This window comes from Notamacropus eugenii, chromosome 3 (assembly GCF_028372415.1).
Source record: "Notamacropus eugenii isolate mMacEug1 chromosome 3, mMacEug1.pri_v2, whole genome shotgun sequence".
Classification (NCBI taxonomy): Eukaryota; Metazoa; Chordata; class Mammalia; order Diprotodontia; family Macropodidae; genus Notamacropus; species Notamacropus eugenii.
In genome coordinates this window covers 42,756,327-42,774,488 of record NC_092874.1, presented here as the reverse complement: position 1 = coordinate 42,774,488, position 18,162 = coordinate 42,756,327, and the positions used below count along the sequence as shown (strand labels likewise).

The window sequence follows — 18,162 nt, the reverse complement described above, 5'->3', positions numbered from 1 at the left end:
AATGTCTGCTTAAAAGGCGATGTTGTTGGGAAAGACCTGGCTGCTTCCCCTTGGCCTCCATAGTGACAGCATCATCCTAGCAGTGGTCAGCCTCCTGTTCACTACCAGGTTACTCTATACCGATTGTCAATAGAAATTGCCGAGAGATTTTAGGAGACCAGTGAACAAAAGTAGAAATTTTAAAGCAGCACAAATCCTTACCTCAGAGTTTCCAATGCAAAGCTGTTTGTCCCCAGAGAATAAGTAAAGAATGGAACAGAGCCTCTGAAGTATTCTGTCATGGAACCTTGCTTGTTTTCCCTTTTGGGATAGGAATTCCTGCCACTAACTCAGAAGATGCCAAAATAGCTCAAAGTCTGGGTCTCCCTTTCATCAGGGTAATTGAAACCTTGTCAGATGGCACTGAAAAACTCATCAACTCTGCTGAGGTCAGTGGTTTTCTTTTATTTTTTTTCTTTCCCTTCCTTTCCTTTTCCTCTTCTTTTTTTCCCCTATTTCTTGCCATTTCCTTCAAAATAGCAAATGCAGCCAGGTGGAGCAGTTAGAAAGCTGGCCATGGAGCCAGGAAAACCTGAGTTCAAATCTCACCTTTGACACGGCCTGGCTGTGTCATCCTGATCAAATCACGTCCCTTCTCAGTGCCCTGGGCAATTCTCTAAGACTCTAGAGACGGTGCTAACCAGCACTGATGAAAGGAGTTTCCTCATATGGGAAATCCCAAGTCCAGTCCCTATCCCTCTTTGTGTACGAACCTAAGAATCCCACAGGTCCAAAACTACAAAACATTTTGTTTCATATTGTTGTCTTTCAGGGCAACATTAGACCTATTTATTTTTCCCAAAAAAGAGATATAGACAGGAATGCTAGTAATCTTTCTAGGTGCAGTAATACCCTTTAGCTTAGTCTGTCTTTATTTTCTTTGACCTGAGAAGCTAACATTCATATTCCTCAGGCTTATAACTGTAACTTAGGTGATAAGGAGGAAATAGACTGCTTAAATAAAAAGGCTGCTTTAAAGATTGCCTGTTTACCTAGGAAATAGGGCCCAGGTTTGCCCAGAACCATAGAACTTATGAGTGGCTGAGCTGGTCTGGAAGCCAGGCCCCTCTTCCAGTGTTTCCCCTGCTTCCTCTCATCCACAGCAGCCTATGGTGAGCAGGATTTAAAGGGGAGTAAATATAGTGGGATTTGAGCTGAAGCCACCATTTTCAGTGGTCCTGAAACATGTGGTCCCAAATGGGGAAAGAATTTAAAGTAGCTACAACCAGAGGAATGGCCAGGCTTCCTCCTTTTAAAAAAGGTTTTTATTTGCCACACTATTTACACCTTCAGTGTTTATATATTCTCCCCAGGTCACTGGATCATTGCTCTCTGAATCACACAGAGCCTCTGTTTTTAGCCTTTACCTGATCAGTGCTCTCAAGGAAGTGAAAGTTTCAGTGTGGTCTCAGTAATGCCAAGGTGTATATAAGCATTATTCTGAAAGGGAAAACAGAATTGAAACTACTGTTCAAAATAAGGTTTTGGAAATGCACAGAAAATGTCCTTCCTATTGGTGTCTGAGAAGTAACTATATTTAGAATTTTCCTGAGGGAGTTATATTTTAAAATATACAGTTGCCACTTAGGCTACAGAACAGATATAAAAAGCCAAAAGGATTATTTCATTAAATTTAGAACTTAGACTAAGTGATTCCCTAGATTACTTTCCAACTCCCAGATTGCCTTGATGTTAGTATGCAATGCTTGGTTTCCACATCTCTAAAATGGGTATACTAACACCCACCCTGCCTGTCTCAGGGTTTATATGAGGATCAGGGGAGGGAATGGATTTGAACATGTTTTGAAAACTTTGAAGAGTACTTCAGAAATGGAGGTGGATAAGGGTGGGCAAGATAACGCATATTTATTCAGGATGATAGGATCGTGAATGTCGAGTTAAGAGATCTGAGCCCTCATCTACAGGTGAGGACACTGAGTCAGCTAGGAGGTGAGGTTGGATTCAGATGCAGGCCTGATGACTCCAGACCTGACGCCACAGCCGTCATGTCGTGCTGCCTCTGAAATGATGAGGATTAAACCGTCAGTTTGGAAGGTTGATTTACTAAATATCTTCTCTTTTTGTTCCGTTTTGTTTTGTTTATATAAGATGACAGTATAGCCAGTGTAGAGAAACACTATGGCCTGGGAGTCAGAAAGACTATTAGGGCAAGTCATCTATTCAGACTAAACTCACCCCACCAGGAGCATACAGTAAAGTGCTGTTCAATTTGTTAACAACAATGACAAAGCTTATGTTTTATAGCAATGTAGTTACTACTTCGATGATGTAGAAAATTAAGTGACGCAAATGTTGGAGCTGGGGTCAGAAAGACCTGAACCCACATCCAGCCTCAGGGCAAGTCACTTCACAGCTCTTTGCCTCAGTTTCCCCATCTGTAAAATGGGGGTCATAATAGCACCCATTTAGGTTCTTGTGAGTATAAAATGTGATCATATTTATAAAGTCTTATAAACCTTAAAGTGCTGTGTAAAAGCTAGCTATTTTTAGCTATTTCTATTATTAGTAAAAGTTTTTTTTCCCAATTTATTAGCAATTCACTTACTACCAAAGTCTCTATTAACTGATATTATTGGAATACTTTTGCAGGAGTAAATTTTCATATTTTGCCTTGCTCTTCTGTTATTTTCACAGTTCAGGGAAGTCATGAACCATTTTTGTGGTTCACTAAGCACTTTGAAACACATCAACTGTGAAGGAAGGTTTCATTTCTCTACTCCTAGTTAATCATCTTACTCTCCAAAAACTAGGAACATTTATTTGTGGTCAACTGATTGGGTCTCAAAATCTGAGTTCACTCTTCTATGAACATAGCTTCAGATCTTTTCCTGATGATCTTCTCAGGAAGGGATGGGCTTTCCAGCTACAGTCTTGTTCTCTGTATGGGAGCATTCACTAGAGGTGTTGACCATCAACACCACTGGCATCATTGCCAGCCAGTCAATCAGTTAACAAGCATGTTTTTGAGCACGTAATATCTGCCAGCCACTATGCAGACATGATGATGCTTACATGCCTTTTTGAACAACAAGAGAAATGTTAGTATATTTTTAAAACTTCAGTGGAAAGAGGAATAGTGGGTATTGTGCACTTATCCATAGAAAAATACGATTTCTTTTCCTTTCCTCAGTTCACAGGCATGACTAGGCAAGCAGCCTTTGAAGCCCTGACCCAGAAAGCCAGAAATAATGGAGTGGGCGGAGAGATAACAAGTAATAAGCTAAAAGACTGGCTGATATCTCGCCAGCGTTACTGGGGAACACCAATTCCTATGATTCACTGCCAGTCCTGTGGAACTGTTCCTGTGCCTTTGGAGGACTTACCCGTGACTTTACCCAACATCACATCCATCACGGGCAAGGGAGCTTCCCCCTTGGCCACAGCCTCAGAGTGGATAAACTGTTCCTGCCCCAGGTAAGGAGCAACATGCTTCTTGCAATCACAGTGCATATTTTAACCAAATACTACCGTAGGTGCTTGACATCTTCCCTCTGTGTGAATGCCATTCCTTTTTTCCATAATCATACCAGGTGGGAAAGACAACAGCGTGTTTTTCAGGGTTTCTTCAATAATTGAAAATAGAGGATATAATATCTAAGAACTTTAGTACCCTCTCAGGGCAACCATGCCAATTCATAGTCCTTCTTTTAGCCAAAATGGTATCATGAACAGAAGCCTGGACTAGGCAAGAGGCCCAGATCCAAATCCCAGCTTTGACCTTTATTAGCCTTGGGCAAACCACTGAAAGCCTCTGAGCCTCAGCTTTCTCATATATAATGTGCAGAGATGGAAATAATACAATACACTCCCTATAATGCTTACATATTACGCAAAAGCCTCACACTTTTCTACCATGAATGCTTTCTTCAAGAAGAAAGTCAAGAAGCACTGGGTATGTCAGGCACTGAACAAAGTCACTAAAAGTGAAATTAGCCATATCTTAATAAATTGGAAACAACTAGCTACCAATAGAGGAGTCATTTCAAAATCAGCTGTAAATACAGAGTAGTGTAACTGATAAAATGACAGCTGATAAAATCACTGTCTAGCAGACCCGAGCAAACGTCAAAATCAGTGCCAAATTAGAAGAAAACATAAAGATTAACAGAAAACTCTTCATATAATTATAACCTCTCTAACCAACTTGATTCCAAAAATGTGGATAGGCGTACATTGACTCTGATCATCGCCGTTTTCTAGAGAAGTTTAACTGAACAATTAAAAGCGATTGTTCCAACAAAAAAGCCCCCTAAAAATCACCAAAGCCCAGAAGCCACCTTAGCCAGTACACAGTTGCCACTTTCCTTGTTCAAGGAGATATAACAGCCAAGGACAATTTCAGTTTATAATAAAAATTCATTTTTGAACCTTTACAGAGGTATGGGATAAAAAAAAAATTACAGAATCATAAATTTAGGACTAGAAGAGACCTGAGAAGCCATCTCCTCTAAGCCCCTTATTTTATGCCCAGTCACATCGGTAGGAAGTGGCCAGGCTAAGGTTTTAGGGTCTTCTTTCTGTTACACCACTCTGCCTCCCAAGCTGTGGGGGTCTCCCAACAATGGAGAAAGCAATAGAAGATGCTTAACTTGAGAACTAACTGAACCAGTTCATCCCTGCTGCTATTATAGATAAAACTTAGAGCACAGCTGATGCATATTAAAAAAAAAAACCACCCCAACATGCGAACATTTCCACAGGCATCTTTTTCATCATTGACAGCAGTGGGGCCACCACGTTTGGACTCACTGACGCACTCTACAAAGCAGTGTAAATGCTGGCTAAGAAGTTGGAGTTGGGGAGGGTAGGAGGACCTGACCAGTACCTAGTGAGAAGCTCAGAGCTTGACCAGTATTATTTTAAAGACTCTCAGGTACAGAAAAGATCACAGACAGTGTTATTACCCAAACCAAGACAACCAAGAAGTCAGCAGCGTGAAGGGAATGCCCACATCAAGCAAATTTGGGGTCCTAAAGCATTGAAATAAGATAGACTATAGCATTAAATATTCTGAGAAAAGTATACTCATCCATTGGGATAGGGTTTAGTTTCCAGGGTGGGACATTAGCCAGGCATCTTTCATGAGCCTGACCAACATCAGTCATGGTTGCCAAAAGATATTCAGAAACTTGGAAGATGATTTCAGGGCTACTAGTCTCTAAAAGCCACCAGGGACCAGAAGGCATTGTAGGTTAGACAAGACTATTGGACAGGTGGGTAGGCTGCTAAGAAGCAGCCACTGAACAGTCTTCCTTCTGAGAACAACTTTTAACTACCTGAGGGTTTTGGAATTCTGTCAGTGTATCTGGTACTCAATATACCAGATGGGTACTTTTGAGCAGTACACATACTACCTTGAAACAAAATACTGTCAGCTCAGGGTGGCTCAGGGTGCCATTTTTAACTTGGCAAGTTTTATTCTCTTTCAAAATTTCATCCATTATATAAAGAGAACATTATGTGGCTTTCTGGAAGGGGTAGAAGATAGGAATACCGTGAGAAATGTAGGTGATGTAAAGCAATATATATCAGATTGTTTTGGAAAAGGCATTATAGCGTGTTCATTTGAATTTATGTAGTAAACACATAACAGTGAATGTAAAATAACTTTTATCTTAAGATTATATCTAAAAATAGTGCCTATGCTTGATTTTTCCCCAAAATAAAGATGGTTTTAATGTTGATTCAATGTTAAAAATATCCTTAAAAGCACTCAATGGTGGGAAACCGGATTTCCCTCAAAGACACATCTCAAACAAACTATGTCAGCCGGGAATTCCCTGGTTGGCATTGTTAGAGCCAAAGGGTTAAAAAGCAGCGAGGAGTCACTTGGAGAAGGTTACCTGGTCCACTTCCCTATTTTCATCTGCTTCTCTTAATGAGCCTCAATGCTGATTCGATTGGATATTTTCAGAGAGTTTTTTACATTAATGTGCCCGTTTTTCTGCAATCCCGTTCAGTATTTGTCATTTTCTTTTTTGTCATCTCTACCAATCTAATGAATGTAAAGTAGAACTTCAGAGTTATTTTAATTCATAATGTTTTTTCTTTTTATCTTTTATCTTGTAGTATTTATTTTTTCACAAGCCAGTGGAAAACTTCTGACTTAGAGCCTCTTCTCTTTCCAGGTGCAAAGGTGCTGCCACAAGAGAGACTGACACCATGGATACATTTGTGGATTCAGCATGGTATTACTTCAGATATACTGACCCACAAAATACTCACAGGTAAAACTCCCTGGCTTCCACAGGTGGATCATTTAGCCATTCGTTACCGAAAATGAGCATTGAGATGGTACCCCTGTGTGGCTGCACTCAGTTCTCCCAGGTTTGCCTAAAGCCTTAGTTGTATCCAGCATCTCCTTTCCCACTTTCATGCCTTTGCCTGGTACCTAAGTGCTTCCCTTCTCGTGGTGTAAGCTCAGATTCTCTCACCAGCCCAAAATGACAGGATTAGTCATCTCTCTCTGTTATTTGCAAAAGAAACATACTTCCATGAAGAAGACCCCCTTCCTTTTCTGCCTCCTCTCACCACAATGCAAGGATGGCATACTACAGGGCTGCATTGGGAGCCAAAAGGTCTGGGACTTCTTTTCATATACCCTGTGACTCAGATAAATCACTTCATCTTTCCAGGCTTCAGGTGTGAGACAGTTCACACTCGATAACCTCTGAGGTTTCTTCTGATCCCAGGATTCTGCCATTCCCTGGGCAACCTTTATTTCTGTGGTCCCTATGTTTACTTAAAGACACACAGAAATGAGTAAGGTGAAAAAATCAGTCATGCTCCACCATAATACCTTTGACACCTCACCTTTGGTCCTTCTCCTTGGAGATGCTTCCAAAGCACTGACTAATAGGAAAAAATCTCCAGCCTTATTCAATGGAGAAACATCATTATGAATATTAATGACTATGTTAAAGTGATGGTGTGATGTATACAAAGTTCAAGAGATATAGTTTCTGGGTAATTAATCATTTTATTAATCATACTAGTGGATGGTTAATCAAAGGGGTCAGTGGCACTCTTGAATGCCAAAGACCCATCATGGAACCCACTCAGTGCTTATATGCTCTTTAAAGAAGGGAGGTTTCTGAGGGGGAGTAATCACTTCTGTTTAATACCTAATGAGAAGAACGAATATTATAGTGAGAGGTGGACCTATTCTGATGAGGGGCTGGAGGACATGACTGATCAGTCTCACTCTCAGATGTCCCAAGCCTTAGAGAATCTAGACTAAGGCTCTACCCCCACTCTAACCTTATCAGAGCACAGCAGGTCATACTAGAATCTCTTAGTAAAGTTTTTATTGTTGGGTGGGGCAACAGCTCCACCTAAATAAGGTGGCCTAGGTGGGGGAAATTCGGGAGAAATAATTTGTTATTTAATAATCATCTCTCAGTGGGAAATATGGGCATGACTTCTTTGCTGTTTAGTCTGTGTTCTACACTAATATGAGCATAGTTCTTGACTTAACCCTTGAAGGGGCTTTGTCAAACCCTGAGGATATTTTTTTCTTCCAGAAACACTCCAAAAGTATCACCCAAACTAAATTGCTGATCTGCCATCACTAGGCAGCTGATTAATAATTTGCTAAGTATTTCTAAACCGTTTTCAAGACAAAGAGGCAGCAATTAATTTGATCAGAAGGATCGTGGTCCTAGCATAGACATGTAGGCCTCTTGCCTCTGAGTACTAGCGAAGAAGCTACAAAGCAGAGTCATTTCTGGGATTGTCCCTGAAAATGTGTGGAATGTGCTTTGCAAAGTGATCCTTTAGGCCCTAGAGCTGGTAGGAAACGTTAAGTCCAGTACCAAGGATTAGTGGGCTGAAAGAGAAAAGCTCTGCCTCGCCTTGGCCATGCCCTGTTCTTTTTATCCTTAGTCATCCTTTACCCTTTTTTTTTCATTTCTGCAAGACTCTTCTGATGTTTTGTTCCCTTAATGTTTTATATTCCAAAGGCTTGACTCTCAGTCTCTCTTTGGAGTGTAAATAATGGAGCTGGCAGAGTCTCCTTTATGTTGTACCCAAAGGCAACAGAAAACACCATCTCTGGGGCATGTCCATGACAAAATGTTTGCAAAAAGGTGACCGTAAGAGTCATTGCACCCTATTTATTAACATTTGTTGTAGGAGACAAGTAGGCAGAGTCCTACAGAGCATTCAGTAAGAACCTCCAAATTAAACCAACATGGTCTGTGTCAACTTTGTCTGATCTCGGGTGCTGATCTACAGTGGGAGGAGGAGTTTCCTCCCTGGGCAGTTTTCTTTATCAGGTAAATCACAGATCTAGACCCTCATACACACACACACACACACACACACACACACACACACACACACACACACACACACGCTCATAAAAGAGAGAAATTGAGACTCAAAAGGTAAACCAATTCAAGGAAAGCTTGGTGCTAAACCGTCCTAGGCAAAATCAACCTGAGGGTGTTTAAGAATGAAAATGAAAGGACAACAAACAGAAGAAAAATGTGGGGGAAATTTGCTAAGATTATTTTATAGCAAATATTTTCACCATCAAGGATGGACTGTAATGTCACAATCCCAGGTGGGCTCCCAGAGGAGGTGGAAATGGCACCAAAGACAACAGAGATGAGAAGAAGAGTTGGTTTGGACCCAAATAGAGATGTGTGCTAGAAATATGTGCTAGAAATGCCACAACTTTGATTAAAGTATGAAGGACTGACTTACTGGATTTCTGAAAAAAGGGGAACTGCCAAAGGTGTAGGAAAAGGCCTAGGCCTTACTAACGCTGAGAAAAGGCAACAGAGAGTTCCTCAACAACCGCCATCCTCAGAATGGAGCCAGAATGGACTAGATTCATAACCCCCTCCCCCCCCCCACAAAATCTGCTCCAACATCCTACATAGGAAAAACCAAACAGATGGAAAATATCTGTTGCCCAGATGATTGCTTCTAGTTAGATGAAAAACCTAGAGAGCTTCTATCAGTATGAGTAAGGATGGATGGATGGATGGATGAACAGAGATAAAATTTGGATTCAGTCAAAAGGTCGCACTTAAGGATTTAGAAGACCAATGTGGTCTTAAAGCTGCAGGTTGCCCATACCTGCCCATGGGAGCAAATCTTCTTTACTTACCACAAACTTCTCCCATCCTTTTAATATCCAGATTCTGCCAGCCATGTTGTATAACTGCAAATCAAAAAAGAAGGTGATGGAGGGGAGATGACAGTGAGACAGGCTGAGTGTTGCCCTGGTATCCTCTCAATGTCACAGCAATAGAAGCAAGTCCCAGGCTCATTGGATGAACCCCCTGTGGTGAATTGACGAGAGTATATGACCAGCAGTTGCACTCAATAGACCAGTAGGATGGCTTGCAGATGGCATTGTTGAAGGGACATCCAGATCAATGAAGTCCCAGATCCATTAGAGCAGACCTAGTAACAGGAGGCTCAGGCATCAAATTATCTTTTGGCACTTCACCCTGAAAAGGCATAATTACATTCAGTAGGCAACACACAGGCTAATAATTTTCATAGCAGTCCCTTAGTATGAGACTGAAATTCAGATTGGAAATATCCAATGTTTGGGTTTTGTTGTTTTTTTTTTAATAGCTCTGCATTTCTCTGTTGTAAAAACCACATTGCCCTCTAATGGTAGAAACTCTCAAAGCCTCAATTATCCAGGAACAGTGATAAAAACTGAAGATGGCTATAAAAATCCCCCAGAGTAGGAAAGGACCTTGAGGCTCTAGTACAGCACACCCCTGATCTGGAGCTGCCCACTCCCTCATACCTGCAGCACCCTTGACTAGTGGTCACTAAGCCTCTCCCTGAAGATGGAGAAGGGAAGGGGAGCCCCCTAGGCTAATCCTAGGGCAGCCCATTCTGCTTTTGGACAGTTGTGGTTGTTAGGAAGCTTTTCCTTACACCGAGCTGAAATAGGATTCTACAGCATCCACCTGTCAATCCTCTTTCCTCCTCCTAGGACCAAAGAGAAGAGTCTGATCCCTCTTCTATAAGACAACCTTCTACTATTTGAAGACAGTCATCAAGTACCCCCTGAGCCCCAAATCTTATCTTCGTTAGCCAGTCCTCATGATTGTGGGATGGTCTGGAGGTCTTTTACCATCTTTTTCATCACACACACACACACACACACACACACACCACTTACTTTGTAGATGAGGAAACTGAGCAGATGTGATTCACCTAGATATTCGAAATAGTTTTTCCCAAAACATTTTGGTGAACCTCTTCTCACCATCATGTCACATGACACCCTGTTATCATGAGGGCAAGCAGGACATAGTGGCTTATAGGGGCCTTAGAATTCAGAAAGCACCTCCCTAAGACAGTGAGCTGTAAAGCCCATGATGATCTGAAAAGGAGGCATAGAAAAGTTGCAGTTCTGAATTACTGGAGGGAGTTTGCACACTGAAAGCTCCCTGCCTTGATGACATTTCATGTCCAAGCCTAAAGGGGGTGTTGTCATTTAAACTTTAGGTGATCTGTTACCTGGTTAAAATTCAGTCGTTCTACTTTAAAATGGGGTGAGAATGAGAGTGATTGCTAAATGACCATTTTTCTTGTTAACAAAACTAGCATTATTAACAAAATGATTAATTACCCAGGAAAAATATAGTTAAAAGAACAATATAGTTGTCATTCCTTGATAGAATTTATTTCAAAGATACTCAGATAAAGTTATGCTTCCCTGTCTAGAACCCAAGAGTTACAGCTGCCCGATGAGCTCACAGTGTTCTTCTGCCCGTTTCTTCCAGTCCTTTTAACAGAGCTGTGGCTGATTACTGGATGCCTGTGGATCTCTACATTGGAGGAAAGGAGCACGCAGTGATGCATCTGTTCTATGCAAGATTCATGAGCCATTTTTGCAATGCACAAAAAATGGTCAAGCACAAGTAAGCATTTCATTTTCTTTGGAAAGTCCGTGGGGAGTTGAATTGCATCCCTAAGTAGAAAGAAACAGTGATATGTGAAGGAAAGAATGAAGAAGAGTTCTGTAGACTTTGCATATGAGGGTAAGCATTGCCGGTTTGGTCTGTTGCTGCTTATCCAGTGAAAAGAGGGATGAGTTTGCAATCCTGGAACCTGAGTCAGTTGACTTTAAGCCCTAGCTCTCTACTTACTACCTGTGTAACCTTGCACAAATCACTTCTACCTCTTGACCCTTGGTTTCCTCAACTCCAAAATGATAGCATTGAATCTTTGAGTCTCTTCCAGCTCTAAACCTATGATCATATGACCTAAAGTGTAGCTTTCTCAGTCTTTGTGTTGTCCCCAACATTAGTAAAAGATTTCAATACGAGGTCTATTCTTTTTCCTTGTTTGGATTGAGCATTTTAAAGTTTCTGAGTTGCAAGACAGAATCATAAAAAGTTTGCCATGTTGCAAGACTTTTTGTAGTTTCTGTGTATGTTATTACCTCCCAGTAGGGTAACCAGATTGTCCAGTGAAATTCCTCTAGCACCATGCCAATAAGAGGATATAATGAAATCAAAATGGAGAAGGGGTTTGCTAAGATAGGGATTTGCTTAAATTAAATCTGCTCCTGTTAGCCTGTGTTCACAATGTTTGCCTGACCCATGAATAGGATTCAAGAAAATATATGTTATTATTATATATTTTTATTGGACATTTTAAAAACTCTCCAATGAAGATTCAACTCTGATTTTTAGCATCTTATTTACTACAAATATACCTTGATAAAGTCAACTAAATTCAATAACTATTAAGTGCTCACCATGTACAAAGCACTCCACCATGTAAAAATCTGAAAACAGAAACTTCAGAATTTCAAACAGAAATTCAGTAGTGGTGATTCTTTGAATAGGTGTCTGACCCCTGATACTCTTTCACTGACCTGTGTGACTATGGGCAAATGATATAACCTCCCTGGGCCTCCATGCTCATCTGTCAGATGAGGTTGGGCTCGATGATTTCTGAGGTCTTTTCTAGCTCTAGATGTATGATGGTGCTAGATCCCACCTCATTGGATTCATTTGTCAGTCACCTGCAAAAACAATCTGTGCCCTGCCACAAAACATCCTAAACAAACCCTGATGCAGTTGTTACAGAAATGTCATTAACAGAGATCACGGAAGATTAGTAGCTTTAAAGAGAAGAGATAAAAATGTGTTATTGTGGACAAAAATGATTAGCATGTATTAGACCTGATTTTAAAGGGCACGTAACACACAGGACCCTCATCCCGCTCACGTAGCTCTGGGCAAAAAAGAGCATGGAAAGAGTTTCTGGCTCTCTGAGGATAAGGAAAAGGTATCATTTTTTTTTAGGTAATAGATCTTTATTGATATCTTTTTGCATCATCTAGGTTTCCCCCCTGTCCTTCCCTCTTACCCCCTGGGAGGAATCCCTCATTCCACATTTTTTTTAAAGAGGAAAGAAAAAAATCAGCAAAACCATCCATACGTTGAGCAAATCTGCATGTCACCTGTCTTCATGTCAGCCGTGACTCCCAGCCCCTTGCTCGTGTTATGCACTCCTCTTTGTTGAATGGAACAAGTAAGATATTTTAAGTTTGGGTACAGTATTTGTATTTTTTTTTGTTATTTGTGTTTCTGTTAATATTTCATTAGCAAGCAATGTTATTTACAAAGAACTGATACATTCCTCATCGTATGTTTATTCCAATTCACTTTAGGACACTCATATTATTCCATATGAGTATTCTTTTCCGTAGGGATTCAGTTGCAGCTTTGTATTCTTTTCTTTATCTAAACCACACTTTTATTGTTGAAGTCTATTTTGCCCGTTTTTTGGCATCCTCTGAATGTCTCCAGAGAAGGCTGAATTGATGTATGGTGGGACAGTCCAGCTAACTAGGGAGGGGCTGAGAGGTGGGGGGGGGGGTCTAATTCTTTCATAAATTGGTTGAGTTGTAATAATAATTTAGTTCAAGGTAATAAAGAGAAACTTAGAGCTATGAAAGAACATTTTGAACAAAACAGTTCACAGTGGTCAAAGGTGAATGACTGTACTGAATTTGTCATGGAGGCTAAACTGATTTACCTGATGGATTTGCTGTAAAAGCTTTTCAAAATAACAAATTGCATGAGATCATAGCCCCAGAGCTTACAGGGCCCTCAGAGGCCATCTGGTCCATTTTACAGATGAGGAAACTGAGACCCAGGGAGGGGAAGAGACTTGGCCAGAGTGGCCTGAGTAGGGCACATCAGCAGTCACGTCTGACCCACGTGCTCTGACTGCAGACCCTGTGTCCTTTCCACTGTATCATTCATCTTCATGTAGTAAGGGATTTGTTTTAGGTGCAAAGTTTTAATGATACTCTGGGAGAAAAATTAATGGATTATTTTATTTAACCAGCATGTTTCTGGCAAAGGCCAGTCTGTCATAAACGAGTGAAAGTGGCTCCCTTTCCCATGCTCACAGTTCAGTATTCACCCTCTAAGACCATCAAACTTCCCCAAAAGCTTTTCCCCTGTTGGCGTGGAGGAAACAAAGAAAGGGGTGTGTTAGCCCCCACGTGAAGGTGCGCCCTCTCCTCACGGCAGAAAAACGTGTGCGCAAAGGGCTTTTTGTAAGTGAAACCATTTCTTTCCTACTGATTACTCAGGGGATATCTTATCTTCGTTTCTGACTCGTCTTCCAGTTGGGAGCAGCTTTCATTTTCTCTGCACTTCCATCCCTTTCTCAGATCATGACCTAGAATGCAAGCGCTTAAATACATGCAGGAAGCTCCCCCTGGGAGTCCAGTGTAGAAGGAGATTTTCTTCATCCCTTTGAACGGTCAAGTTACTGAACCTGTCATCTGTGTTTGCCGCCACCAGGTGGCCGTCGTTGCCATGATTTGTCACTTGACCCACCAGGCTTCACCCAGAGACATGGTTAACCAATGTGGAAATTGGCCTCTGTGTCCAAACAGAAACATGGCTCTGTGTGAGTAGGGGATGCCCTACACTAGCTGTGTGTCAGTGGGCAAATCCACGTGCCCAGACAACTCTCTAAGCTGCCTAAATTATGCCAATCTCTATTGAGGGAGAGTAGTTCCCACATTGGGAGTTACCTACGTGGATAAAATCCTATCTGGATCCAAAAGTATTTTAAATAGAAAGATTGCTCTTTTCAAAATGAGCAGAGCTAAGTGTCACTAGGTACTGTGTTGAAAATGCATAAAGCACATACTTTTCAAGAAAACAATGCCTACGTATAATTCGGTGCCTTTCTTACTTATCCTTTACCCTCAAGATTCCTACTTCTTTCTCCCTTTTCTCCATCTTACTTGAAATAGAACAATGACCTTCTTGCTAAGATGTAAAACACCCCAAGCCCTTGCTTAGCTTTCTGGTTCTGTGGTTTCATCTGGAGTTATTCTTCAGTACATCCTTCCCAGCTATGTGTGGCCAATGTTTTCTGTTCCCCTGCTATGGGCGGCCAGTGTTTTCTCTTCCAGTGTCTACCACAGGAAGAATGGATGTGGCCTAAGAAAGGCAGCAGCCCCAGCTTCCTGCTCCCAGCTCTCTTCCCTGTCATGTACAAGAAAGGCCAGGCTAACTCTTTATTCCCCTGGAAGAGTTGCTGGCCAACACCTGTTATTTGAAACCTTAATATCAAACTTAGAACTTCCTTGGAGATCCTCTAGCTCCATCTGAATGTTCCTAGGATGGCATGATGACAGAAAAGTAATAGGAATCCAGTAATAATTGTGGGATGGTAGATTTTAGAGGCAGGAGAAACTTTACAGTTCACCGATTGCAACCCTTTGTTCTACAGGTGAAAACATTGAGGCTCAGAGATGTTAAGGGTCACACAAATACTAAGGAGCAAGCCAGGTTTTCTGATGACAGATCCAGCATTCTTCCCAGTATTCCATGCTGTCCGTCTCTATAAAGGCTTCCTCTAGTAGAGCTGTCCTGTTAGGTGCTGTAGAATAGAACACTGGGCCTGGAGTCAGGAAGACCTGAGTTCAAATCCAGCCTCAGACTGTGTGACCTTACTAGCTGTGTGACCCTGGGCAAGTCACTTCACCCTGTTTACCTTAGTTTCTTCATCTGTAAAATGAATTGGAGAAGGAAATAGCAAACCACTCCAGTATCTTTACCAAGAAAACCCCAAATGGGGTCACCAGGTATTGGATACAACTGAACAACAACTGATAGAAACCCAGAAATTGTTCTCAGAAAGAGCTTGTATACCACCCCCAAAAAAGTTTTAAACATATTTTAAAAGCAGTCAAAGTTTTTTTGGGTGATACATGGTGGAATGAAAATACCACTGACCTTGGAGTCAGAAGACCATGTTTTAAGAACCCAGCCCTGCCGAGTTTGCTACCAGCATGACCTTGGGTAGTCTTGAGCCCCCCGGGTTTTAGTTTTCTGACCTGGGAAGTAAGGGAATTAGACTTGGTGACCACTTCCATTCTTTCTGCCTCTGAATCTGGGATCCCATGCTCACACCTAGAGTTGTTGGGTTTTATGTGGGTTGCTTGGTAGGGGATGAGGGATTGGTTTCTGTAATGGGCATCATGATGCCCAGATTGCTGTGGGTGTTTTTAACAGAAACTTTTCTTTGAGGGAAACTTCAGTTTTGTGCCCACTAAAGAGATAACATGAAAAAAGTGTTCAGGTGAGTTGCTGACCTTGCTCTGACATGATGTTCAGTAAATGTGATCAAGGGCAACCTTCACCCTCAGACCAGAAATCCAGGCAGCTGCCCACCCAGGCCTAAAAGGAAATCAAGTCACAGATCCTAACACAATTCAATGTTTTAAATAACTTTTTCATTGCAGTTTCATAATCTCTATTTTTAACTACAAATACATGTGCCATTGGCAGATGTTTTCTGTCTTGCATGCCTAGCAATAACATTAAATGGAAGTGGTCTTAGCTGGGAGCAGAAAGTTTATATTTGCATTTGGTCAGTGAGGTCTGGGCCAAAACAGATTTTTCTAACTTTTAAATAATTTTGATTGCTTGAATTTTCTACCTACCTACCCATACCCTCTATGTACCCTACCTCCCCCAAATTTCTAAACTATGAGGCACATTTAGACTGCTCATGTGTCACCCCTCGCTTCTAGGAGGTAAGAAACAAATGAAACTATTGTAGTAATATCCCTAGTTGTTTTTTGTCAGCTTTTTATTCTATTACTGGTTATGCTACTTTGAAAAAAAAAAACAAACAAATGTATTTTGTCTTGTAACACCAGAACCAAAAATCGATGTTGTCAAAGAATTTTAATTATGTGCTTTATGTTCAGAGATCTCAGAGTTAGCTAGTGGAAACTTGTTTCCTAGTAAAAATAGCTGGCAAAGAATAGGATAGCCATTGCCAGGGTGATTGACATGGTGAGGGCTCCCCTTTGACCAGAATCTCCTGCCTGCCCCTCAGTGCTTTGAACTAAAGCATCAAGCAGACCTTCATATTACTTGCGCTAGGCCAGTAGGAATGGAGGCCAGCAGTCACAGAGTCTTTCTAGTTCTTCAGCAGACAAAAGAATGGCCGCAAAAATGAGTCCTTGTCCCCTTTTGCACTGAATGTTTTACTTTCAAGTGCCTTTTGAGATGAAATTGCAGGATCGAAATGCCCCGCATGGAGGAGTTTTCCTTCTTAAAGAGAAGCAGTTGGCCTTCAGTTGGAGCAGCTCTGTTACAGTCATGGCCTGCTCACCACGAGAACTTCCCACAAGCCAGTGCCTCTGACCAGAGCAGGAGGCCAATTGTCTGCAAAGGGAAAGGAAAGTTTTATTAAAATTTTCAGAATCAATGAAGTCTCTTCAAAGCTTTTCTGTGCCATTGGCTAGCTGTAAAAGTGAAGAAGAGAAAACCCATTTATGTACTCAGAATGAAGTACAGCAGAGTTTCCCAAACCAGTTGGCAGTGGAACACTTTAAATATTGACCAGACTCCTGAAGGTTGGTTGGGCTAGGGGCTATCACAAAGTGCCTTGCCAGGGCTGCATTTTCTTTTTTTTTTCTTTTTTTTAAATTGAATTATTTTATTTGTTCTCAGTGTTCGACAATCACTTTTTTTTCCACTACCTCCTCTTCAGTCCCTCCTCCCTCTCCACTCCCTCCCTGAGATGGCATACAATCTTATATAGGTTCTACATGTACATTCCTGTTAAATGATGTTGTATAGAAGAATTAAAATGAATGGGAGAAACCATAAAACAACACAAAACATAATACAAAAGAAAATGGTCTGTTTCCATCTGCGATCCAATTCCATAGTTCTTTCTCTGGATGTGGAAGGCATTTTGCCTCAAGAGTCCATTGGAAATTTTTTAAGTTCATGCATTTCAATGAAGTACTAAGTCTACCAGAAAAATTCCTCACACACTATGGTTGTTGCTATGTACAAAGCTCTCCTGGTTCTGCTCCTTTCACTCAGCATCAGTTCATAGAAGTCTTTCCAGGCCTCTCTGAAGTCTTCCTGTGCATCATTTCTTACAGCACAATAGTATTCCATTGCATTCATATACCACAATTTATTCAGCCATTCCCCAGTTGATGGGCATCCCCTTGAGTTCCAGTTCTTGGCCACCACAAAGAGGGCGGCTATAAATATTTTTGTACATGTGGGACCCATTCCCATTTCTGTGATCTCTTTGGGATAGAGTCCCAGGAACAATATTTCTGTGTCAAAGGGTATGCACATTTTTGTAGCCCTTTGGGCATAGTTCCGAATTGCTCTCCAGAATGGTTGGATCAGCTCAACTCACAGCTCCACCAATAATGAATTAGTGTTCTAACTCTCTCACAGCTGCTCCAACATTTACCATCTTCCTGTTTTGTCACGTTAGCCAATCTGATAGGTGTGATGTGGTGCCTCAGAGTTGTTTTGATTTTCATCTCTCTAATCAGTAGTGATTTAGAGCATTTTTTCATATGACTATAGATAGGTTTAATTTCTTCCTCTGAAACCTACCTGTTTATATCCTTTGACCATTTATCAATTGGAGAATGACTTGTATTCTTGTACATTTGACTCAGTTCTCTACATATTTTAGAAATGAGGCCTTTATCCCCAAGATTAGCTGTAAAAATTCTTTCCCAGTGTTCTGCTTCCCTCCTGACCTTGGCTGCGTTGGCTTTGTTTGGGCTGCATTTTCAACACTGAT

At 41.2% G+C, this 18,162-nt stretch overlaps 1 protein-coding gene across 4 annotated transcripts in view; it reads left to right on the top strand.

The window, feature by feature from the left end:
- LARS2 (leucyl-tRNA synthetase 2, mitochondrial) overlaps positions 1-18,162 on the top strand; it is a 165,041-nt gene that overhangs the window by 114,565 nt on the left and 32,314 nt on the right. For all 4 annotated transcript variants that reach the window (XM_072651392.1, XM_072651394.1, XM_072651393.1 and 1 more), the window contains 4 exons: positions 313-428; positions 3,191-3,474; positions 6,189-6,287; positions 10,824-10,961. In XM_072651392.1, coding sequence (XP_072507493.1) covers positions 313-428; positions 3,191-3,474; positions 6,189-6,287; positions 10,824-10,961 — 637 coding nt within the window. The remainder of the gene's footprint in view (positions 1-312; positions 429-3,190; positions 3,475-6,188; positions 6,288-10,823; positions 10,962-18,162) is intronic.